Source organism: Monopterus albus, unplaced genomic scaffold, assembly GCF_001952655.1.
Source record: "Monopterus albus unplaced genomic scaffold, M_albus_1.0 scaffold169.1, whole genome shotgun sequence".
Classification (NCBI taxonomy): domain Eukaryota; kingdom Metazoa; phylum Chordata; class Actinopteri; order Synbranchiformes; family Synbranchidae; genus Monopterus; species Monopterus albus.
Window position 1 is genome coordinate 876,875 of NW_018128049.1, and position 25,254 is coordinate 902,128.

General features: G+C 39.8%; 1 protein-coding gene across 2 annotated transcripts in view; it reads right to left on the reverse strand.

Moving 5' to 3' along the window:
* The window catches only part of setd3 (SET domain containing 3, actin histidine methyltransferase), a 46,756-nt gene that overhangs the window by 9,013 nt on the left and 12,489 nt on the right, over positions 1–25,254 (reverse strand). For both annotated transcript variants that reach the window (XM_020615700.1, XM_020615699.1), the window contains exons 6-11: positions 24,675–24,931; positions 7,564–7,622; positions 3,577–3,691; positions 3,256–3,330; positions 2,222–2,388; positions 127–212 (exon numbers count right to left, since the gene is read on the reverse strand). In XM_020615700.1, the coding sequence (XP_020471356.1) occupies positions 127–212; positions 2,222–2,388; positions 3,256–3,330; positions 3,577–3,691; positions 7,564–7,622; positions 24,675–24,931 (759 nt within the window). The remainder of the gene's footprint in view (positions 1–126; positions 213–2,221; positions 2,389–3,255; positions 3,331–3,576; positions 3,692–7,563; positions 7,623–24,674; positions 24,932–25,254) is intronic.

The following is a 25,254-nucleotide window of genomic DNA, read 5'->3' on the forward strand; positions in this document are numbered from 1 at the left end:
CAACAGTCTCAGAAGAGGAAAAACTGTGGCATGCACTATCAGGACTGTGGTTTGACAGGCAGTGTCCTGTTGCTGGTATTTCACAGTGTGTGTGTGTGTGTGTTGATGTACCTGTCAGTCTCTTACCCTCTGACATGCAGAAAACTCTGAGGAAGGCTAGGAGCTGGGCTGAAATAGGAGGTTCATTACAGTGCAGGGCAAAGACACAGGACCTGAAAACAAAACAGCATACACACCTTAAAATTGTAATAAAAATATCCAAGAGTCAGGAAAAAAAAAAGAAACCTGAATTATGTTCACTGTTTCCATATAAAACTTGTTACAAGAGGCTGCTCATACAACACAATAAGTTGTATTTCTATGCACACTCCTTTTGGGCCAGGAGAATAATTAGGGAATATGACAGATCAGCTAACCTATCACCACACTGACTGCAACTCTTCAGAATATAGTATGAACAGCAGCACGTAAGCAGATAACTTATCAAAAAAATTTCAACCGTCTATGCACAAGAAATACAACAGGACCATTCAAACCTGTATAACAGATGATACTTCATAGGATAAGAAATGTAGCTATTTTGTTTGGTGTGAGACAGAAAAGGAAACAAAATGATGCAATAAAAACTGTATGAATGAACTGTATAAATATTATGCAGTGTGTTCAGGTACACACTGCATAATATTTATGAAATTGTTTTATCCTTGTTTCTTAAACCAAAATATTGGTATCGTCATTATTGATGACTGTATGTTTTAACTTTGGTGGTGCAGGAATGGATGTAAAGGATTATAACTATCAAATAAAGGTTATTTAAAAAATGAAACAATAAATCTGAAGTTTGACATTTCAAACACATAAGTTTGATTTTATAAAACATAGTATAAAATGTATGGGTGAGGACATCGCCTTCGCCTGCAGGTCAGCTGATTCCATTACATTGAATTCCGGTCTTTCTGGTGTCTCTCTAAATGTAATATTAGTATTGCGGTTTGAGGTATTTCTCGGGCTTGTGAAAGCTAGCAGTGTAACAGAAAACCTATGAACCAAGTATGATCCAGGACTCAGCAGAATCTGCTCCACATCATAACATTAGACAGCGAGCTAATTTTAGAGAGGACAATATTTTCCTCCTGCTTCACTAAAGTGATCGATGTGGCGATGGGTAGCACAGGGTCGACATTATTACACCACACAAATGCATTACAGCTGCCTCTCCACTCTTCCTATTAAATTATCCCTCCTGTCCATTCCTCCAGCAACAGAGCATCCAGCTCAGAGAAGTTAACTCTGTATAGTAAAGCTTGTGCTCCATGTTTAAAGATAGATGTACTGAAAGAAAAAGACCTAATTGCAGCCTCGAATAGTCAAAAGTGCTCGTTTATTTCCACTTATCAGGAAGAAATGCAGTAGAGCGAAAAGGAGCAAGGAGTGTGACGATAGCAGCCACTCAACATCTCAGCGAGGCTGACTGGACGTGTAGCTGTTTCCTTTGAAAATGATCTATGAACATATCTGTCAGTTTAACAGAGCACCCCGGCAACAACGGGATTGTTTCATTTAATTTCCACTGCTGAGATTTAGACTGTCATCAATAAGAGATTAAAAGCTGTCTGATTAAAAATGCCAAGCAGAGAATGCTGCATAAAATTAAGAGGCTAATGATAAAATGATTAAGCTTGCTGGTGATGAAAGTGTTAGGGTGGATGGCAAATTGCTATTTGGCGGGGAGGGAGGGCAAAAAAAAGCAGAAAGACCTGCTGCAACATTTATGTTATGTGTTTCAATTATGCCAAAGGGGGGCCTAATTGGTTGAAATATGTGTTGTTGGAAGACAAAAGTGTATTGTGGCTATGCTAATGGTACATGGAGTTAGTCATATGCCTGGAGCACTCCTTGACCCACATTAAAGACTTTAGAGTAAAATGCTTCAGCCCTAGGCTGCAGATTGATTCACTTACAAGAGCAGATGCTGTTTGCAGATTAGAAGAAAGGAACAAAGAGGGAAGAAGAGGAATGTTTGTCCTTTGAGTGGAAATAAAAGCTTCTAAAGCTGAAAAAACTTAAGAAAAATCAACTGGACTTGGTTTTTAGGTCAAAGACGTTTCACCTCTTATCCAAGAGGCTTCATCAGTTTTTTCAGCTTACTATGACCTAGATGACTGAAAATCTGCATGGACAAAAGCTTCTAAACAGTGACTTAAAGAGCAGTTGGACGTACGCTGGAATGCCAGCTCGTGCCAACACTTCTGCCTTCATGGCATAGAGGCGTTCACTCTTGCTGACGCCCAGCTTGATCTTCACTCGGTCATGGGCGTTGTCCTGGTAGAAGAAGCCATTGTGGATGACAAACTCGGCATTGGATCTTGTGCCATAAAAGATGTAGATCTACAGGAAGAACAGAAGAATTATTTACTCGTGTAGAGTGTGAAGTGAGATAGAGTGCTTAGGAAAATAAACTGACGGAGTTCTTCCACAAACATTAAAATCTAAAAATATTAAACCAGTTCATAGGCTGTAGTCTCATTATTTAAGCTTATATTTATTCAAACCTAGACAAATCTGCACCCTGGAAGGTTATACTGCATCAGCTATTAGGAGTTCCTCTTTGAACTGTGACAACAATCAATTTTGATTGCTTTGATACTGACATCTAAACTTGAGTTTTATGAGGTAAGAGGGGTACATTATTAGTACTGCAAGCATCTTTTCTATATAATTTCAAATTTCTACAGACACTTATCTGCAATGGGCAACAAAGAAACATTCACTGGAAAGGCCGACTTGCACAGACTCCAGTGGTTTGTGGATAAAATCTGTGTTAGGTGTGATTTCTGATGTAAACTGTGACAGCTAAGAGAATGAAGCCATATTTATAATACTCAGCAGACACAGTTAAATATACAGTGTTAGAATACAAATGTGGAAAGAATTTAATGGAGCATTTCACATCATCAAAAATCACTTTAAAGTTTGGAGTGTTTCCTTTGCGAGGAGGAATAAGAGTAGAGGAGCGGAAGCTTCTCCACTCATCCAACACTGAAAATAGAATCACCTCACTGTCCCTTTGAATCTCCTCTCATCATTTCTGCTGTACAACCAGCGAGGTAAGGACTGTCTCACTCTTTCTCCTCCATAATGTTACCTCAACCTCTCCTTTTATTTAGCTGTTTACATTAATGCAACTGACAAGTGTGTGCATGTGTAAACAAAGAAATAAGAAACACCACAGTATATGCAGTAAGAGGGAATGACCTGTTCGTTCTCCTTATAGTCCTGCAAAGCCACGCATTCACAGCGATCATCCTCCAGGTTATAGCCAGTGGTAATCTGCAGATACACAATCAGTTTTACTATTCCAACCCTTACCAGTCCTCAGGAAATACATTTCATCAAAATACATTTTTGGGATCCAAGAAAATTCTTATCTGTGAATTCAATGTTTTCACACACTGTGATATTGAAACCATATATTACTGGGATATGCCATTTTATCACAATATGGGGATAAAGTGTCCAAACTTTAACTTTGCCATCATGATGTGTGCAAGTTTGTGTGTGTGAACAAGACTTTACCAGTCCATTGATGTGGTTACACATGTCCCAGAGTGGGATGAGGGCCAGAGTGACTCGGCTGCCGTCCTCCGTAGGGATCTGGTTCTGACGGGTCATCACTGATGACACCGCCCACCTGTCACATACAATCAGCCAATCATTGGTCAGTACATTGATGTTTATTTTCCTCCACTGACAGGGATCATCAGATCCAGACAGCATAAGAGGGAAGTTCAGGAGATCACCACTGATATTAGCATGAGAGAAGGCTTGCGTCAGAAGAGGATGGTGAGAGAAGGGAGAAAGATAGAGAATAAGAGAGGCAGGAAGAGAAACTGAAGGAATAATTTATCAGCAGGACACTTTTGTGCTTCTTGAACACACCCATGTAGCTCTTAAGAGATTTTTTCTGATTTATAAGAAATAGGGTCTTCTTTTCATTCCATCATTTCTATCAGTTTTGCCAACACAGATCTGACAAGTTTTAAACAGTTTAGTCAGATTATCTAACCCACTAAACGCATATTAAAAGTGAATGTAAAGCACCCCAAATCTTGTTAATTAATCACTGACCAGGAAAACGATGAAAACAACTACAGTAAGTGGGTCAAAACTGAAGCAGGAATTCTCTACCTCATTCATTACTCCCTTTATAGAGTACAATGGTGGTTTCAGAAAACATTCAGACCTCTACTTTTTACACGCATTGTGTTGTAGATTTAATTTTAAATGGATAAAACTGAATTTGCCAACTAGATTACACCCAATAACCCATAATGACAAAATGAAAGCATGTTTAAAAATGTTTTCAAATGTATTAACAACCCAAAACTGAAATCTCTAATTAAAAGTATTCAGAGCTTTGCTATAGTACTCCAGACTTCAGGTGACATGCAGATCAGGTGCATTACATCTGCCCAGACTGAGTAACTGGGCAAAAAGGGCCTTGGTCAGGGAGGTGATTGAGAACCCAACATTCATACTGACAGAGCTTCAGGAGTCCTCTGCAGAAATGGGAGAACTTGCAGGAAGGACAACCATCTCAGCAGTTCTCCACCAATCAGGCCTTCCTGGTAGACCTGCTAGAAGCCACTTAGACTAAATGACATACAACAGCTGCTTGGAGTTTGTCAAACAGCACTGAAAGGACTGAGAGCACAAGCAAAAAGCTTATCTGGTCTGATGAGAAAAAAAACTGAACTCTGTGCAGAACTCCTAGCACAATTTCTGGTCAATACCAGGCACTGCACATCACCCTGAATGACACCATCCTGACAGTGAAACATGGTGCTGGTAGCATCATTCTGCATGGGACTTCTCAGCAGCACATGCAGAGAGTCTGGTCAGAACTGAGGGAAGGATGAATGCAGCCAAACACCGAGGCCCTTGAAGAAAACCCGCACCAGAGTGCAGAGACCTGAGACCAGGGTTTTTCCCCTCAGTGAGCGTTCTGTATTGTGCTTTTGGAGTGATCCTGGCTGGGTGCCCATTACTATGGAGAGTAGCCACAGTACTAAATCATCTCCATTTATAAACAGTATGTCTAACTGTGGACTGATAAATATCTAAATTCTTTAAGATGACTAACCCTTTCCAACTAAATGCAAATCAACAACTCTTGATTGTAGGTCTTCTGAGATCTCTTTTTTGCAAGGCACAGCTCACTTCAGCTGAAGCTGCTTGCGAATTGCACACTGACACAGTGTTTTCATAAGTCAGGGTAGTTCTAAACCACACCTCTATTTTCATTTCATTGATTGGACTCCAGGTTTGCTAACAACTGACTCCAGTTGACGTTTAGTGACATCAGAAGCCTAGTGTTGCCATTACTTTTTCCATCATTTTGTATGTTTAATGAGTGTGTTCAATAAAAGCATGAAAGATTATGACTGTGTTTTAGCAGCTTAGAAATATTGTGTTTGTTGATATTTGTGACTTTGGTGAAGATCAGATCACATTTTATGACCAATTATTGCAGAAAACCAGGAAACTGCAAATAGTGCCATGACTTTTGCTTGTGACCGCAGTTTTATACAAGTTACAGACTTCATTAATCACTGATCATCACTGTTATCATTAAATCTTTCTGGCTGCCTGTCTTCTTTGTTACCCATGTCCTGATGTGATATTCCTCCAGCAATACAACCAAGGCACTGGTTTTGAGGCAGTTCACTTTTTGCATCTTTTGTGGACTCAAATTCATTATTTTAAATGAAGACGAGCGACAAGCTCACTCACAATAGAGAGCAACGCTGTCACAATGCAAGTGTTGCAATGCACCTGTTTTTCCATGAATGTCTACACTGCAGCGAGATTAAAAAGATCTCAACTTCTGAGAGTGCAGCAAGTGCACCACAGGTTATGTGACAAGAACCAACCAATCAACTTCACACTTTCCCTGACAACATCTGGTTCAAACCTCAGCCAAGGTGGAGGATGCTGGATCAGTTGGTGAAATTCTCTGTGTTTTCTTTGTGCTTGTTGAAGGATGGGATGGACCCAAAACACATTTTTTCCCCTCTCGTCCACAAAAAAATGTAGTAGCAGAGCTACAGCAAAGGATTTTTGGTGCTGGAAATCCATGTATATCCTGCAACTTCCTTGTCATGATGCAGCATGCAGCTCATGGTTGCTTAGCAATGGCAGGACCCACGGGAGCGCAAGCTCCAGAGCACTTTGCAAGGAAGGAGAAAGCGGCGCGCCTGGTGTTTTCCATGTGTTTTTAGACACAAAAGTGAACGGCCCCTTACCTGTCTACTATAGATGGTCAAAACAAACTCATCAGAATTTATAGGAGTTAAATATAAGCCATAATAGCTATTGTTATCCAAATATACAATACATAGTTTTATTTAAAAACACTGCTTTTGAGTATTAAGCCACGAACCTCTCTAGAGCCAATTTTAATCCTTGGCTGGTATGTTAGTGTGCATCATGTGCCTCCTTGTTCACCCCGTTTGTGTTCACAGTCTGGTCAGACATGGTTAAATACAATTAAATATAATAATTGTCTCTGTGTCTCTTCGTGTGAATTATATTTCAGTGTGTTCATTGTTCAGGGAGTTCGTATGAACCTAGAAGGAGCTACACTACTTTGTCCTGTTAACTCTTAACCTGAACTCAGAGCTGATACAAGGGGCTAACAGCAGGCTTATAACAGATACTCACAGCAGAAGTTTTGATTTACAGTTAGTTTAGCCAGACTGATTTGACAAAGAGTTTCCCAGTCAGAGCCTGGAACCCACCCAACTGTCACAACAGTAGCCCAGTTTTTATTTATATAAAATCGGTCCTATTAACATAGGTTTAATGTTTTATCAATATAAAAAAAAAATTCAAAACCATGATTAAAACAATCATACATTTTTAAAAGAAGTAATAAAATACATCAAAATCTTTGAGGTAGTTTCCAGTTATTGTGTGATGAGCTGTCCATCTCAATCACATTACTCAGAGGAGACGAGGAGCTGATTTATTGGGATAGAGCCAAACTTTCTGTCGGTTGAAACCACCCAGATATGAAACAAAGTAGTCCAATTATCATAACCCACCCAAAACTATTTTTTTTACTGACCCAAGTAAATGAAAGGCCACCCAACTGGGTGGGGAAAAAACCCCACCCATTCTGGCAACACAGCTTATGCAGTACCTCAGTGTCAGACAATCAAGCCATATGGTGTTGTAATGACATTTCCCCACGGCCACTGTGTTACAGTCTTTATTTACTGACTGAGCTACACACATACTTTTACCTTGTCTCATTACTGAAATATGAGCCTTTTTCCTGTGTACAATCATTGTATTTATGCTGTTTCGCTCACTGTGATAGAGTGGTGAATGTGTTGAGCAGAATGTATACAGTGCCACTATTACTGATGTACAGTAGTGAACCAACATGTTTCTTTTGCATTTGCTCCACTTTGCACAAACACGTAGAAGCACATGTGAACAATCTGAAAACGGGCCACGTTTTGAAACACACACACACACACACACACACACACTGACCTGTAGTCATCAAACGTGAAGCTGTCCTTCAGGGGCAGTTTGCTGGCAGCAGGATGAGTCTGGGGGGTGGAAGAAAGGTGGAGGTGGATGGGAGGAAAAAAGAGAGGGGGGGAACACACATACACACACAAATCAGTATGAGGAATTTCATTATGCAAGTATACTGCAGGAGGGCTGCCTGAGAGGGATGCTTAACAAGAAGGACTGGGAGTAGAGGGCCACCGCTGGGGCGTGTGTATGTGTGGTCCGTTAGTGCAGTGTGACACTGCCCCCTCCATACATCACTGTCAACTTAATTTGTTGTGGCCAGCAGCCATCATAAATCTGCCTCATCAATTTGGGCCTGAAATGGGTTGTGTGCCTGTGTGCGCGTGTTCAGTTTCTCCATTTAAAGCCACAGCCACCACCTACCACGGCCATTTACAGACCGTCCTGAGCTTCTGCAGGATACAGAGAGAGAGACAGAGACAGATACAAAAAGAGAGAGAGGCGGAGCAGTTCAGTAGAATGTATAATGAGCACAAGGAGACGGGGAAATAAAATGGAAGGAGAGGGCAAAGAGTAAGAACAAAGTAAAAAGAGAGATAGAAAAGTAGAAGAGAGAAAGGAAAGAGAGTAAATGAAGGGTGCAGAGGAGACAGAAGCACTGCTGAGTAATAAAAGAGTCTATGTGTAAGAGTAAGAGGCTATATCATAAGCTATAAGCCAAGTTACAGGTTATTTTGGCATAGTGGCCACACATTTGCCAAAGCACACAATACTAATTAGATTATTATCTGTGTTCAATAATATCAACTAGCTTCAAAAGTCAACTCGCAGAGACTTCAGATACAGACAGAGGTCACGCTAGACTTCCTTGTTGTCCATCATTTTGAAGGACAGGGTCATAATTCTGTCATAATTTATTATTTTCATTTTTTAATGATAAGACATTTAATAGCATTTACTCTTCATTTCATTTTTTAATAATTAATATAAGGAACAAGCTAATGTGCAGCCACTTTTCATGTCAACACCACATGAAGCAGATTTTTTTTCGCAGCGACAGCAAAGGCCACTAAAAATACTGTGGCTAGTCTGCGTAAACACGAAGAGTGCAATTTTACAAAACCTGGCAATGACCATTATAATATGAACAAACCATTTACAAGAACTTAGGCTAACTGAACTGAACTCAGCTGGTCTGCTGCAGAGGTGACTGTCATTAGGTTTCTCATTGCCATTATAATTTATCCGAAAGCTGAACCTGCGCTCTGCTGCTGCATTGGAGACTGGACTTGGCAGCTTCACTTCAGCCAAAGTTTGAGTCAGGAAGTAATTACAGGTTGCTCTGAACGTGGGATTTCCTGATCCTGATGCACTCACTTCACCAGGAGGAATCCGCTGCATGCGCTCTTTCTGCACCAAAGGCGCAGCTTCACCCCTCTGTGATCTGCAATGCTCACAAATGCGCTCTGTGGCTCTTCAACATGCTACCAGCTACCGGAATGCAAGGTGCATTGAGCAGGTCTCAGTTGTCCTTCATCCACATAATCAGTTCCTCTTTTTTCACCTTATATCCTCATTTTAAGTTAGGGTAAATTGCCCTCTGTGTTCTAATCTGTCAAAACGCCGAATGACCTTTAGATTTTTCTGTCATTATTAACAAAATTCCAACAAATGACAGAAAATATTTGATTAATGTAACCTCTGAATATAAATATATTAGTGAACAATTAGTTGAAACGTGTCCAGTTCAAATTCAAAATCCTCGGTGTACAAGTTCCGTAGCTTCATCACTTCTGTAGTTTTGTAGTGGTTACAATTACAATGGGTGAAGAGAAACTCAATATTAAGACTAAATATGCCCACAGGCTAAAAAGCCCACAGCCCCAACATATGAAGATATTTTACAAGGCATTGGCTGGTGAGCGATAGATATCTCCTACTCAGGTGAGAGATCAAGTAAAATAACACAAATAATCCAGAACAAATTAAATATGCTGCATATATGTGGAATTACTTTAGCATTTTACCGTTTTCTGATTATATTGGACTTTCTAGTCGCAGTCAGTTCCTAGTGACATTTCTCCCAATAAAATGAAGATGCAAATTTCTACAGAACCTGCTGTGGACAGTTTCATACAGACGGTTTCTTCAACAGAAAATATCCCGATTCCATAAAGACAGCCTGAATTTTAAATGCTTTTTTATGCTGAGCATCACGCATGAAATTTTATTCATCTATCGCCAACAGATCTTGAGGAAATGTCAGCCCTGATTTGAAATAACCTAGGCATCCCACAAGACAAGAACACCCTAAATTATTACATATAAATCAGTAGCTGCCTGCACTTGGTGTGCACTTCAGAGAATGGGTGATATATTATGCACATTTTTGTAAATGATGGTCTAATCCAGGGGTGGCCAATTCCAGTCCTCGAGGGCCGCTATCCTGCTTGTTTTCCAACTATTTTCCAGCTTCTGACTGGCTGAACACACCTGAGCCAGGTAAGGCAGGGATAGTTGGAAAACAAGCAGGACAGCGGCCCTCAAGGACTGGAGTTGGCCACCCCTGGTCTAATCAGTGGTATAGTCCTTTAATATTGTGCCCCTTGGTAATACTTAAGCTTTAGTTGGTGAGATTCAAGCTTCTATTTCAGCATCACGATCAGTGAGAACTACAATCCAACACCTCACCTCCAAAAACAAATAAAATAAAGGTTGGTCACCATCATATTTCACCTCTTTGTGTTATAGAGTCCAGCAGTGACACTGATTCATCCCTACAGGTGAGTGCTGAGGATCTTGCTTGTCAAGTTCAACAAAGTGGCCAGGCCTCTCTCTCTCTTTCGCTTTCTCTCACACACATGCAAACACACACACAAAGAACCAAAACTTTGCTCTGTTTGGTTCTTTCCTACCAGAGGAGGAGGGATATGACAGATGGTGGTTAGTGAGGTGGAGGTCCAGATTACCAAACTTGTTTCCCACATCTCACTTCCACTATCTGTGTAGCTGTGTATATGAAATATGATGCTGCTGAAGTGCAGGTCACACAAGATGACTATTGAGACGGGTTCTAGGCTTGACCACCCTACACAATGGTCAGCTGGACAAAGAAGAAAAAATGGTGGTGATCTGAGGATGGTGAGCCTGTTCGTCTAAAAGGTGCAACTATGGGCTAGGCTTCCATTAAGATGGCACTTAACCCTTTTTGACAAAATAGTTCCAGGATCTATGGAGCCACTGACACAGAATCAAAAACTATCTTCTGAATGTTATCTCAGCTAACTCCAAAGTGTAATCTTCACTTTCCCACCTATAGGGCCTCAACCTTAGCCCAGTTTACTTTAGCCAATGAGGCTGGAGACTATCCTTCAACCCACACATCAGCCGGATCCCTGACAAAAGCATTATCATCTACAGAGGCAGAGATTATCAGAGGACTGATTTGCACCTGGCATTGGAAATACACTGTGCCAGTTTGTGCACAGCAGAGGTTCAGTAGCCAGACTACATAGCTACACCCCTGCTTTACTCACCTCTGTGCAGGGATTGGCTGACACAGCCCTTCACCAAACGCTGAGCCCCACAATACAATAACCCCACCCATGGCACAAACTCAAAAAGCCTAACTGTACAAAAACAAACATGGTCAACTTTGTCAAAAGCTTTTTTCCTTATCCAAGGATAAAATATCAAGATCTAGAAATCTATGAGGTCTTGAAAATGAAAGATTTTCTGTTTGGCTACGGCCCTGTGTGGTACACAATAGTTCTGGTTCATATGTACCAATATTGTCTCAATCCACTGGATAAAAGGCCAACAGGCCTCTGATTCTTAAGAAGAGCCAAGTATCTTCGGCAGCAAAGAGAGAACCATCTTCCGACAGGACACTGATAACCGTCCACTAATACAGTCCAAGTGAAATTCATGGGAAAGAAAGAGAGAGAGAGAGTGACAGAGGGTTTTTTTTGAGGAAGGTACATTCAGGTCAATTCAATTCAAAGCCAATGTGACAAGCTAATTTTCCAGCCCGGTCATCTGAGGAGGAGGGAGGGGTGTAGGGAGGGAAGAGGAGAGGAAAGGAGAGAGCGAGGGTCTACGCAAAGATGGAAGTGTGTGTGTGTGTGTGTGTCATAAGAAAATCTCTTCTCCTGATAGACAAAGTCAAACCCGGTGTATTCCCATTATGAAATACAGGACTCACGCAAACATTACAGTCCAACACTCTCTGCACTGTTACTGTGGTGACTAGGGCGGCAACTAATTTTATTTGTATTATTGATTGCTTCAATTCATTAAATCCCCCACATTTGAGAATCAGTTGTCTGAATAGTTGACAATTTCCTGTCTTGTTTAAGGAATCATTGCAGCTTTCGTAGAGACTATAAATCCTTATTTGATACAGTTACAATATGTTAGTGTATCCTATTCCAGTTTAATTTCAAATAAATTTTTCATTAGTATGATCTTTGTTGCCCAAATTCCAAAAGCCTCACTTCAAAAGAGACAGGGGGCACAAAATTAAACTAGGATAACAAGAACAAAGAACAAAAACATGTTTCTTTAGATATGTCTCCCTCACCTTCTTTGTCGACCTTGTGCTTATATTACTAAAAGTGCAATTTTCATACATTTCTACAGCTACAGGAACATCCATATTTTTTAATCAGTGACTTGTGTGTTTTAAACAGGAACTACCTGGCATTTAGGTCACACACAGCAAAAGAAAGAATCTGTTTATCAAAAAAATTGAGTAAAATATGTGATACTGGGATTAGTAAGTGCCTAAAGAGTCCAACTAGCATCTCACTCCACCTCAGTGATGATGAGAACTACAGTATATCAATTTCTACACAGTTAAATGTAATATTTAAATCATTTACAATATACAGTAATCTACTCAGTGTGGTACTGTAGCATCACCACACTATGGAATTAGCCAGACATTTAAACTCACCATAAACTTCTATGTTGTATCCAGTTAGTTGAACAATAAATTGGCTCTTTGCTCAACTGCACCATCTCTGCTTACTGTCACACAAAGCGACCTAATGCAACATAGGAGACAGACACTACTGACTGATGAAACAAAGTAGGAATCCTATAACAGGTTGTTTTTAAAGAACCTTTTGTATAAACTAGTCTAAGACAATCATATTACAAGACACGCATAGAGAGCTTCTGAGTTGCATTTGGACAATGAACGAACTACTTGAGTTCAAATTGCTTTTCATTGTGTTAGGTATTTTTAGTCAGATATTGGATAGATACTTTATGTATTAGAAATGTTTAGTGGAGATAGGATGTCTAGTTAGACTGTTAAATGCTTAGTCATGCTTATGAGTTTCTACAGGGTACATCTGGTCAAGGATACAAGAGAGAAGAGTTGATGACTGTCAGCAGACAGGGTGTTCAATATTATTATTACGACGTGTATAACTGTAGCCTTAGCCATAACGTTCTTATGTTTAAGACATGACATTCGTGAGAATGTTTTTAGTTACACACCACTTAACCAACAGACACACACATTCACATGTTGATCTACTTCATGTTTTGACTATTGCTAGGGCCAGCTGCAAAGCTGGCAACAGAGACATCTCAGTTGACGTTTCTGTGTAGTATGGGGCTAGCCCAACCGAGGGGATATAATGTATAGGCCTGGTGGGGTCAGGGTCTTTCATCTTACATCTGCCTGCGAGCAGTTTGGAGGTGCAAGATACCTGAGCGTGTAATGTTAATTTTACCTGTGATCCTTTGAATAAATCAGCACTGTTTTGAAGTTACTTGGACTGTCTCGTCTCTCAGAGTTAGCATGGTAAGACGGACCATATCCTACAATTGTTATTCAAAACCATACACAAGAGGGGGTGCACAGCAGAACAAGATTAGGTATACCCCTAGCTCTAAAAACACAGAAATAAAACGAATATATAAGAATATAAAACTTCCATTAAAAGAGAAAGAAATCAGTGGATTGTGGGTGAAAAGGAAGAGTAATTTTGCTACTGCAAACACAGAAGCGTATGGTATATAGCAGCCAGTGTAGTGCAAACTTGTTTGCTTTGTCAATGTGTTGCTCCAAGAACTTTTATACTACAAACAGGTTTGCATACACAGGCAAACTCCACATATGCTCACAAAAAAAATATTACAGTAGCCCACCTTGTTTATTGTATTTCAGTGAACAACACAAAAAAGTTAAATAACTAAATAAAAAAAAAGAACCATGTGGGACCATCTAACAAAAATAGAACCATGGATGAAAAACACAGTGCATGAAACAACTTGAATCTAGTTTAGTTATTATATAACGTGCACCTCAGTCTGTTTAACGCCACTTCAATGATCATTTACTGTACTGATCACTCATGATACATTGATGTCTTGGTGACTTTTTTTTTACTCTAGCAAAGACAGCTGTACAACATGTACTGTAGGTGTGGTCATAAACTACAAAAATGACATAAAGCAAAGTCTATGAAAAAGATTTTGCCAAAATCCACACCATAACAGCTACAACTTTCTGTGGATCACCAAGTAGTGCGCACAACTGCCATACTAGATGAATCACACTTCTCTCATACACTCAGTACAGAAAGTTTTCAGACCCTTTCAATTTTTCCACATTTTATATTTCAGACTCATTTTAAAATGGATTCAGTTAATTTTTTTTCTCATTATTCTACACACAATACTCCACACTGATAAAATGAAAACAGGATTTTGGAGTGTTCTGTAAATGTATTAAAAAATAAAAGACTGAAATAAACCATTTACATAAGTATTCAGACCCTTCGTTTAGTACTTGGTTAAAGCCCCTTTAGCAGCAACAACAGCCTCAAGTCTTCTTGAGAATGAAGCTACTAGCTTGGCACCTTTCTTTTGGAATTTTCTTCAGTTTTCCTTGGCAGAATCATTCAATGTCAGCCAGGTTTAATGGGGAGCGTTGGTGCACAGCCATTGTCAGGTCTCTCCAGAGATGCCCTATTGGGGTCAGGACTCAGGCCAGGACACTCCAGGACTTTCACAGAGTTTTGCCAGAAGTCACTCCAGTGTTTTCTTGGCTGTATGCTTCAGGTTATTGCCTTGTTTAAATAAAACCTTCGCACCAGCTCAATCATCGGACTGGAGGATTTTGCGTCTCATAGTCAGAGAGTCCTTCAGGTGCTTTTTGACAAACTCCCAGCAGATCGTCATGTGCCTTTTAGTGAGGAATGGCTTCCATCAGGCCACTACCACCATAGAGGCCGGATTTGTGGAGTGCTGCACTGATGGTTGTACTTCTTTAAGGTTCTCCCATCTCCAGAAAGGAGCTCTGGGTTATCTATCTGACCAAGGCACTTCGTCCATGAATACTCTGATTGGCTAGGTGGCCAGATCTATGAAGACTGTTGGTGGTTCCAGATCGCTTCCATTTGAGAATGATGAAGGCTACTGTGCTCTTGGGCACATTCAATGCTGCAGAAATATTCTTGTGTCCTTCTCCAGATCTTTGTCTTGACACAATCCTGTCTATCAGGTCTGTGGACACTTCTCTCAACCTCATGGCTTGGTTTTCACATATACCATCAATCAATCAATCAAAATTTATTTATATACCACTTTAAAATCAACGTCTGGTCGACCAAAGTACTTTACAAGGGCAATGTAAAAACCAGAATAAATAATATCAATAGAGAAATAAAACAACATAGGAACATAAAGACACAAACTACACAGAACCAATAGTTAAAAGAAGGAAGCATCAGACACTACTATGTATTAAAAGCCAAAGTGAATAAATATGTTTTAACCAGTGATTTAAAAGTTGTCAAGTCTGTAGAAGATCGAACATGAAAAGATAAACCATTCCACAATTTAGGAGCTATAACAATAAAACCATGGTCACCCCAGCGTTTGTAACTGGCCCTGGGAACCTCTAAAAGAAACTGGCTTGAGGATCTGAGCAATCTTGTAAGTTTGCACCACCTCACCAACTCAGCGAGGTAGGGGGGTGCCAAACCATTAAGAGCCTTAAAAACAAAAATCAATAGCTTAAAATGAATTCTAAAATGGACTGGAAGCCAGTGAAGAGAGGCCAGTACCGGAGTGGGGTTATATGGTTAAATTTACTGGTACTTGTTAAGAGACGAGCCACAACATTTTGCACCATTTGCACCACTGATTAACATCAAGGTATAATGCATTACAATAGTCAATCATTAAAATAAAGAAATGACCTGACTTTACTTACCAACCTCAGGTGAAAGAAACTAGAGTTTGCGACTGAGTCAATCTACTTGTCAAATCTTAAATCACTGTCAAACATTCCTAGGTTTTTTACAGTCATCTTGAGATGATGAACCAGGGGGCCTAAATCGTGATTAAAAGCAGCAAATTTCACCTAATCACCAAATAAAACACACACAGTTTTATTCTCATTTAATTTTAAAAAGTTCCACGCCAGTCATGCTTTCAGGTCTGTCAAACAGTGGCTGTAGAGACATCCCTCCAGCTGCTTTTAATGGTAAATATATCTGGATGTCATCAGCATAACAATGAAAAGAGAAGCCACATTTCCTTAGAACTGATCCCAGCAGAAGCATGTACAAGGAAAATAGAGTTTGGCTGAGTACAGACCCTTGGGGGACACCACAGGAGAGGATAGTTGAAGAGGAGGAACAGTTACCAATATTAACAGAAAAACTTCTATTCATGAGGTAAGATCCAAACCAATTAAGAACAGTACCACGAATTCCTACACACTCCAAGTGAGATATGAGGATTCCATGATCCATTGTATCAAAGGCAGCAGAGAGGTCTAAAAGCAGCAGCAGAACTAGATCCCCAGCATCCCTGGCCAACAAAATGTCATTATTCATTTTTAATGACACTGACTCAGTACTGTGTTTTGATTTAAACCCAGACTGAAATTGCTCCTCAATGTTGTTATCTACCAGAAAAGGCTGGAGTTGAATAAGAGCAATCTTCTCTAAAACCTTCAACATAAAAGATCATTTAGACACTGGTCTAAAATTAGAAAACAGCGAAGGATCTAGATTTGGCTTTTTAAGTAGTGGCTGGACAATTGCTTTTTTAAAAGCATCTGGAACTGAGCCTGTAGTCAAGCATAAATTAATTAGGGCCAGAAAGCTAGGACCTAGACTCAAAAACATCTCTGAATAATATTATTGGCAGGAAATCCAGAGAACAGTGACATGTTTTCATGTGTAAAACCACTTCTGATAACACAGGCAAAGAAACAGTCTCAAATTGGTCGAAAATAGCAGAAGGCAGGGGAAGGTCAGCTGGGTCAAAAGAAGTGATACTGGAGAATTGCCTAATGCTAGCAATTTTGTTAGTAAAATAATGAAGAAAACCCTCACATATTTCAACAGATGCCTCGGGATGAAAGGTAAGGTTACATGATAGTGAACAAACCCTGAGGTTTGTGACAATTACTGACCACAATGTTAGAGAGATAGTTCAATTTTGCAGATTTTACCACCTTCCAATAGTCCGACAAGCAGTCCCTGAAATGGTGAAGGGAAACATAAAGTTTATCCTTCTTCCATTTACGTTCAGCTTTGCGACATCTTCGTCTATGTTCCCGAGTTAAGTCATTTAACCAAGGTTCCACCTTCGGCTTAGCCAGTCTACATTGGAGGGGAGCAATGGAATCCAGTATATCCTGACAGGTGGAGGTTAAAAGACTTAATACTTCCTCAGGATCCATGGAGGAGGACACATCCCCCATCAGATACAGACCAGAATTTTTAAAGCAAGTAGAAAATTCTCCTGCTGTTGAAGAGGTGATTGTATATCCGGTACCAACAGGAATAGAAGGTTTGTCAAACAGTGGCGGCACTAACGTTGAATAACACAGGGAAATGATCGGAGAATCGAGAGCTGCATACTTCAGTAATAAAAACAGGCAGTCCATGGGAAATCACAAGGTCCAGTGTATGTCCGAGCTCATGTGTAGGGCTATGCACTGAGTGAGCTTTAAAAAAGTCAATAATACTTTAGACAAAGATAAAGTGTCAGTCAGGAAACATATAAATGTTACAATCACCAAGGATTAAAAGCCTATCAAACTTTGGCAAGATAAAACCCAGGAGATCAGAGAACTCTTGAATAAACTCCTTATTTAAATTTAGGAGGACAATAAACCACTGCACACAGCAGTGGTTGAGAGAGTTCTATCACAAACAGCTGTAGTTCAAAACTTGAATAAGTGTCCACTTTCAGCTGCCGACATTGAAAACTGTTTTTAAAAACACATGCCAGGCCACCGCCCCGACCTGTCGTACGGAAGGAGCTGAAGAAGGAACAACCAGGTGGAAGAAGCTCAGAAAATGCACAGTGCTCACCTTCCTTTAACCAAGTCTCAGTCAGCAACATGAAATCCAATTTCTGAGATATAAAAAAGTCATTGTCACTTGTTAGCCAGTGATCCAACATTAATCAAACCCATCTGAATTGATAAAACAGGGTTCGGTGGTGAAAGCAATAACATACACCTGAGAGGCTGACGGCAAGCCATGGACAGCGACGCCATCTTGGAAAACCACCACCAAGATCTGAGGTCTGATACAAAAAAAATACAGGGCCTGAGGTTACTGCATGTCTGAGAATGTTTCTGTACAGGGACTCGCTATTTTACCTGACCAGGTCTAACCTACAAGCTGCCGGCCTCTGAAGCCCCCTTGGTGGTGAATGATCAGCTCATTCCACGCTGGATTTCCCCGGAGCACAGTACCTGTTTGATTCCACTGCTTGAGGCCAATGCGTCTGCTGAATGTGATGTGTTGCTGTTTAAGGATCCATGATGTTATTGTCAGTGCTACACTACCTATTGGAATTAATCGTATTATTTTAGAACTGTATGTGGTCGTGTGGGGGAAGACGCATTGATCACCAGTTGGATTTACAGATCTTAGCGCTACTTGAAAGGGAGTGATGTTTCCACTACTCAGTGGGACTTTTTTTTTTTTTAAAGAAAAAACAAACAAACAACACATATGCCTGTTACGCCTTGTGTCTCGAACATTAGAGAGAATTGTTGTAAGGCTGGAGAAGTTACTATGTCTGCATTATGCCAGTTAAAATATGGGCTTTTTCAACAACCTGCTTTGTTTAGAGTGTTACACATCTCTCTTCATCAGTACATGTACTGTTGTTTACCTATCTATGGAGTAGAAATTCAAATTAATTAATGCTGTTGCGGTTCACTGTGCTGTTCACTTTCGACACAACACCAGCAGCAGGAGGTGTGCGCATTCACAAACTAGCCTCTTGTTTTTAGGAAGAGGCTCTCTGGTTTTATCATTTTAATATAATTGCAAACTATTAGGAGATATGATGGGTACCAAGCCAATCTAGAGGTACCCCAATTAAACATTAAATGGCTGGAAATGAGCAAATTGAGCATGACGTGGGCTCTTTAAGATTCAGTGCCAGCACTTAATCCATGCACGTGATCACAGATCATTCAGATTGGTACGAGAATTAAAAAACAAACAAAAATAAAAAGAAGTGTTTACACCATGTGACGCTGAGTATTCATGTGGATTAACAATGAAATCAGAATTAATCAAATGGAGAGATTAGAGTCATGTAACTAAAGCATTTATCTATGGATGCTCCTGATTTATAAAATAAGTACTTATATTTGAGAGCTAAAATATTAGATATATTGTATAAATAAGTGAAAAACTCTAATGTACTACCTGATTTTCTAATTTACTCCTAGTAAAACTGTGTTAGAAAGAAAACTCGAGCCAAATACAGATCTCATGACCGAACAAAAAACATGATCTCATTCATTCTCCTGCAGGTTCATCGTGTAGATAAAACAAATATGTAGATGCCAACAGAGAGGATGAATTTTTTGAGAAATTCCTTGATAACAGAGGGGGCTGACTTCAGAGAGGACAACTGTGGTTCTTTCTGATCAAAGTTGAGCTGTCATTTCACTGCATCTCACATAAATAATGGTACATTAGCATATTTTCAGATTATTATCCTGTAATGTGCTGTCAGGACCTGTTAACCAACATCTCATCACATACCATAAAGACAGTCTCTACATGTTTTTCCAGTTGTTGGCTTATTAATTGCAGACTGAAAAAAATTCTGTGATCATTTTTAAAATTCACAAGTTAAATATTTTCCCAAATGGAAAAAAAATGTTTCTGCTGATTTTGATATAGAAATAACTTTTTCCATATATCACATGATTACAAAATGTTGATACTCCAACTAAAATCCAGAGGAAAAAGGATCACTGTGGCCATATTCCTTAGTTCAACTGTGATTGCAAATCAAACTATCTGCTAGCTGCTGTCTCTACTTCATCTTCTGAATTAAAGTGTAAACCATGATTCTTTGACATGGGTATTATAGCCCGATGTCTCCCCCTTCTGGCCTTAGTAGAGTATATCATGACTGAACTCTTTTCTATCACTGCTATTCACAGATGACCCTCAGTATGTGGCTTATTGTTACTAAACTGCATTTCAGAGTAGCAAATACAACAGCATTATCATCTTTTTATGTTGTCTGAAGTACAGTACTGCACAGTAGCCAAACTTTATTGAAAGGCATGACCACGGATCCATTTTAGATCTGGTAAAATACCTACACGATTTGATAGTTTCCACAGTCAAACAAAGCCCTTATCCAATCTTTTATTGACATTCTGTTTAGTTAGTAACAACTCAGCCTTCAATTAATGTTAAGTAGATGCAAAACATCAGTGAATTATTTAGTTGAGATTGACCATCATTTTTATTGTTGTCTTTACGTATGCCCCCAGTGAGGATAGAGTAAGGATCGTCAGAGAGCTATGAAAATACATGTGGTGAAATCACTATAACCATTCAACTCAGTACTACATCCGTGGTTTCAGTTTGATAGCTCATTATACTGTCATTTCTATTAGTGTCAATGTAATTTTGGTCTGGAAGTGGTCCCTAAATTACTAATAGAATTGTTGATTGTGAAAAGAAAAAGCTACTTTCTTGCTATATAATCTTTAGCTGCAGCAAAATGTATACTTGTTACACTTTCTTTAACCAACACACTACTTAAACATATCTGTTATGGCGTTTAAAAGAAAATGGATTCAGATTTGACCCCATCCATAAATATGAGATGCAGTCAAACATTTTCTACAAATTTCAGATTCCTCTACAGTTCCCATTGCTAGTGTTGTTATTGTAAGCAGCTAACTGAGTAGTTAGTTTAACCTCTCAGTTGAAAGCTATCAAATGAGAACATTAACTTCTGCTTTCCTCATTTCCTTATCAGTTAATTCATATTTTACATTATACTTGTTTGGTTACACTTACACAGCATTCGACTGTTCAGTTGAAAGCATTTTTAAATATTTTGTTGAGGATGTAACATTAGTATAGCAAACCTTGTTTGTGTATACTAAATATCCAAATATGTTAAATGCAACTTTAATAATAAAACATTTCCAACTTCAGTGTTGGTAGTAGTGAACTACTACTGAAAATTTTATTTCATTTTATCATTATGGCTTTCAGAGGGTAAAACTGTTAAATGTGCTGTTTGTGTAAGAGTTGAGCATGGTTTCAGTAAGTGAGAGCAGGATGCCATAATTAGCTGTGTTGGCTTTGTAAACATGAAGTGAAAACATGATCTCAACTCTTAAACCAGCAGTCTGTCATGTACAGTAGCAGATTTGAATTTATTTAATTAAATGAGAACATAGGAAAAAAAAAAGACCAAAAAGTGGTATAAATATAGCCTTAGTTAAGGAAACTGCCTGAATGCTTGTTTGAACTGGTAAGTCTTGGTTCAAAATCTTCATTTGATAACTAGATACACAACACTTTTTGTCTTTACTCAAGCAAAAATAGCAAATACTACTGTGCTCCAAACCATAACTTTGTAACAGTAACAAAATATCGTTAAGCTTTTCATAAAAACACTTCACGTTACTCTGCTGCTATGACAGTCGTCTACTTGGTTGAAGAACTGTTCCAGCAGGAAAAACCACTATGATCTGTATTTATGTAAAATTTTGGGCTCCTCACAATTACTTTTACTGTCTTCTTAAGACTCTTTTCTGATTTTATGTACTCAAATGCAGCAGAGAAGACTGAATATGTGTGTGAGAGAGACATTAACAATGTCACCAATAATAACAATGCATTTGCAATGCCCTTGTTTATTGGATGGGTGGGCATGCAGCAAGCAAACCAATTATCCAACAAACCAACAATGACTGCCCCTATGTTTACAGAAGGATACGACTATGTTGTTTTTTTTATGTTTATACACACACAATGAATAATGATGCTAATAATTATTTGTGGTGTTCTAACATTAAATCATTGATTTCCCCTTATTTTTTGGAATTTTTGAACATTTTTGGCAGTACTGTGATAATATTGGTAACCATGATAATTTTGGTCACTATAATCATGTTAAATTTTCATACTGTTCCATCTCTACAAAGTATCAACAGGGACACGTCTTAAATGCTCTTCTGAGGTGCCGATTTAAAGACAGTTTGCCCACAGGGGTGTTTCCACTTGTTACAGTGCACTCACAGATACAAAGTAGCTGGCATCATCAGGCCCTCAATGAATCTGCAGTTCTAGGGGTGTGCTGTGTTGCACATGTAATTTACATACTCTGCTCTGATTGATTGATTGCACAGTTGTGTTCTGATGTACTGGCCGTACTACATACTGTATGTTGGCAACTTGTTTCCACATGATGTTTTTAGGTCCTGGAAATTTCTTAAAGACATGTTGCAGAGAACTGGGAACCTGGAGGCAGTGTTTTTCCTCCATTTTGTTTAAAATTCCTTCATGTAGTGGAGTGGAGTAGTAAACAACTCTGTACTTCGGTTTCTGTTGGAATCAAGATGATCATCATTGGCTCTCCCCTGGCTATTGCTCACACTGCCAAAACATATTTGCATAAAGCTGAGCTTTCCTTAGCTTTCCCCTGTAGTGTAGCTTGGTAATTATGCTGTTTTTCCACTATCAAAACCTAACAAGCGGTACACCCTGTACTGCCCTTAGCCATCACCAAGCATAGCCTCCCGGGTTGACGCAGACCATCCTGCTTTGTTTTTCCACTGAATTTTCTCTGAGTTGGTCTCCATTTGTTCTTTGTACCCTTGATATTATTCCTACCAAGGGGTGCTGAAATTTAGCTCCAGAACACACTTCCAAAGCAGACAGAGTGTACTAGAAATAAACACAGAACCTGTGATGACCGTTACCCGGCATAACACGTTTCGTAGGTTCCTATAATGAAAACACCCCTTTATTGAACCTGTTGAGGTCAGCAGGGGGCACAGGGCTCCAAAGTCAGGTTTTGTTCACAATGAACAGCAGCTGTTGGTGGCACAGTCTTATGAATGCACTGTTAGACCTCTGCTCAGGTTAAAGTTGGTGGAGGTGTGCTGCATCTACATGAAGTCAAACTTCAGGAATCTTTAAGACTTCTAAAGGTGCAACTTCTCCCACCAAATCGGTTCCAATAAAAATAGGAAAGAGAGATGTTAATCTCCCTCAGTTTGTACATGTCCACACAGAGCTAGAGTATGGATCAGGCTGCATGTTTCTGTCCGAACCTGACCTGAACCCAACATAAGTGCATTTGCACAGTATTTTTCTATGGCCCTCGTGCATCTAATATCATGAATAGAGTTGTCATGCACTTATCCAGCTGATCATTTTAATTTTGAAAAACACCTTACATTAAACGTAAGATGAAAGTGGAGTGAGGAAAGATAGAGTGAATTGGTATCTTCCAGCTTCTGACTGACTGAACACACCTGAGCCAGGTAATCAGCAGCAGGTCAGGCAGGGATAGTTGGAAAAACAAGCAGGACAGCGGCCCTTGAGGACTGGAAGGATAAGGATAATCACCTTTATTTGGCCAAGTATGTTACACACAAGGAATTTGTTTCCGGTACAGAACCGTGGCAGCCATCTGCGGCGCCAACTCAATCGATGGCTCTAACCATCGGGGGCAACTTGGGGGTTCAGTGTCTTGCCCAAGGACACTTACACATGTGGACTGCAGGCACTGAGATTCGAACCTTCAACCTTTTGGTTGGGAGGCGACTGCTCTACCCACCGCACCACACCACTGTCGCCTGGAATTGGCTACCCCTGCAGTAGAAGCTCTGAACAATTCTTTCAGCACAAGACTGCTACATCCCCAGTGTAAGAAGGAGCGTTACCGTAGGTCGTTCATCCCCACAGCAGGCAGACTGTACAACACATCACTGCAGTGATAAGCTAGGTGAAAGTATGAGGGACTATGTAATGGTCAGCTGAGGTGCAATACTCAAATCCTGGGGTAACATGCATGGTTAATATGCACATATATAAATTCTGTTCTTGATTATTCAAATACTTGATTCTGTCTATTTTTGAGTACTTGGAATTTGTTTATCAAGATATTTGTGTGGTGTTTGTTTCTCATGGTGTTATGTTGTTTGTTCTCCATTGCTGCTGAAACACTGACATTTCCCCATTGAGGGATCAATAAAGTACCCACCTACCTACCTACCTGAAAAAATCGTAACTGTCTTGTAGTTGATGGCTGTTTGGTGGTGGAGCTTTTTTAAGTCAGTTTACAGTGTGTCTTTTTACTTTTTTTAAGTAATGGTGACACTGTGCAAACAAAAAAACTGCACTTTAATGGGAATGTTTACAGGCAACAGGAAAAGGGGGGGCTCCTGGAAGGCTCACAGGAACTGCAAGCCAGCTGCACACCACCTAAAAGTGATTCAACTGGGAAGCTCAATTCTGAGTGGCTGTACATCCATGCATCGCACAGTGTCACCATTGAAGTGGGAATTTCCCCCTCACCACAGGGGGAAGCGCTAAACAAAGTGCTGCTTGGTACACTAAAATGAGGAGAAGATAACAACAAAGTAACAGGGGCCAGGCTGCCTTCTATTGTAATGCACACAGGCTGACAAAAAAAATTAAATATAATAAAAACAAACACTAGAAGAGTCTCAGTCGACTAACAGGTCTGACAAGTAATGATTTGACTAGTTGACTTTCAGGGGGCAACCCTACTAACCAGTAACTACAACCAGCAACTATGTGTGTGTCTATGTATCTGCCTACCTGGACCAGTTTGTAGAAGTAGGCGTACTGGCGTGCAGTGTTTTTATACTGGCTCAGAACATCCTGCACTGCCTGGGTGCCCAACAGCAGCTGCACCTCATCCTGCTGGTAGTACAAGGGCGTGTCATACTCCTGAGGAAGACTGCGGATATATGGCAGCCAGAATGAAGCAGGGTTAGCCCGCTCACATAGCAGGTGGAGGGCCAGCGTCACATTGCCCATGGCCTGCAGGATCCGGTCTTGGCTGTACAAAGGAGCTGAGACAGAGGTTACAGTCATTTATAGGATAACACAATGTTGCTTTGAGTACACTGAAAACCTTGTGTTTCAATAGGAAATTGTTTTGTGAGCATAATTTAGATCTCTGTGTGATCTCAGTCTCACATGACAATGATTATGGCAGGAAATACATGATGGGAATATTTATTGACCTAAAAAAAGCATTTGACACAATCAATCATGCATTATTAATGGATAAGTTAGAACAATATGGGATCAGGGGATTGGTATTGAACTGGATTAGAAGTTATTTGACACAGAGGCGTCAATTTGTGAAGTTGGGTGAATACCAATTGAGTGA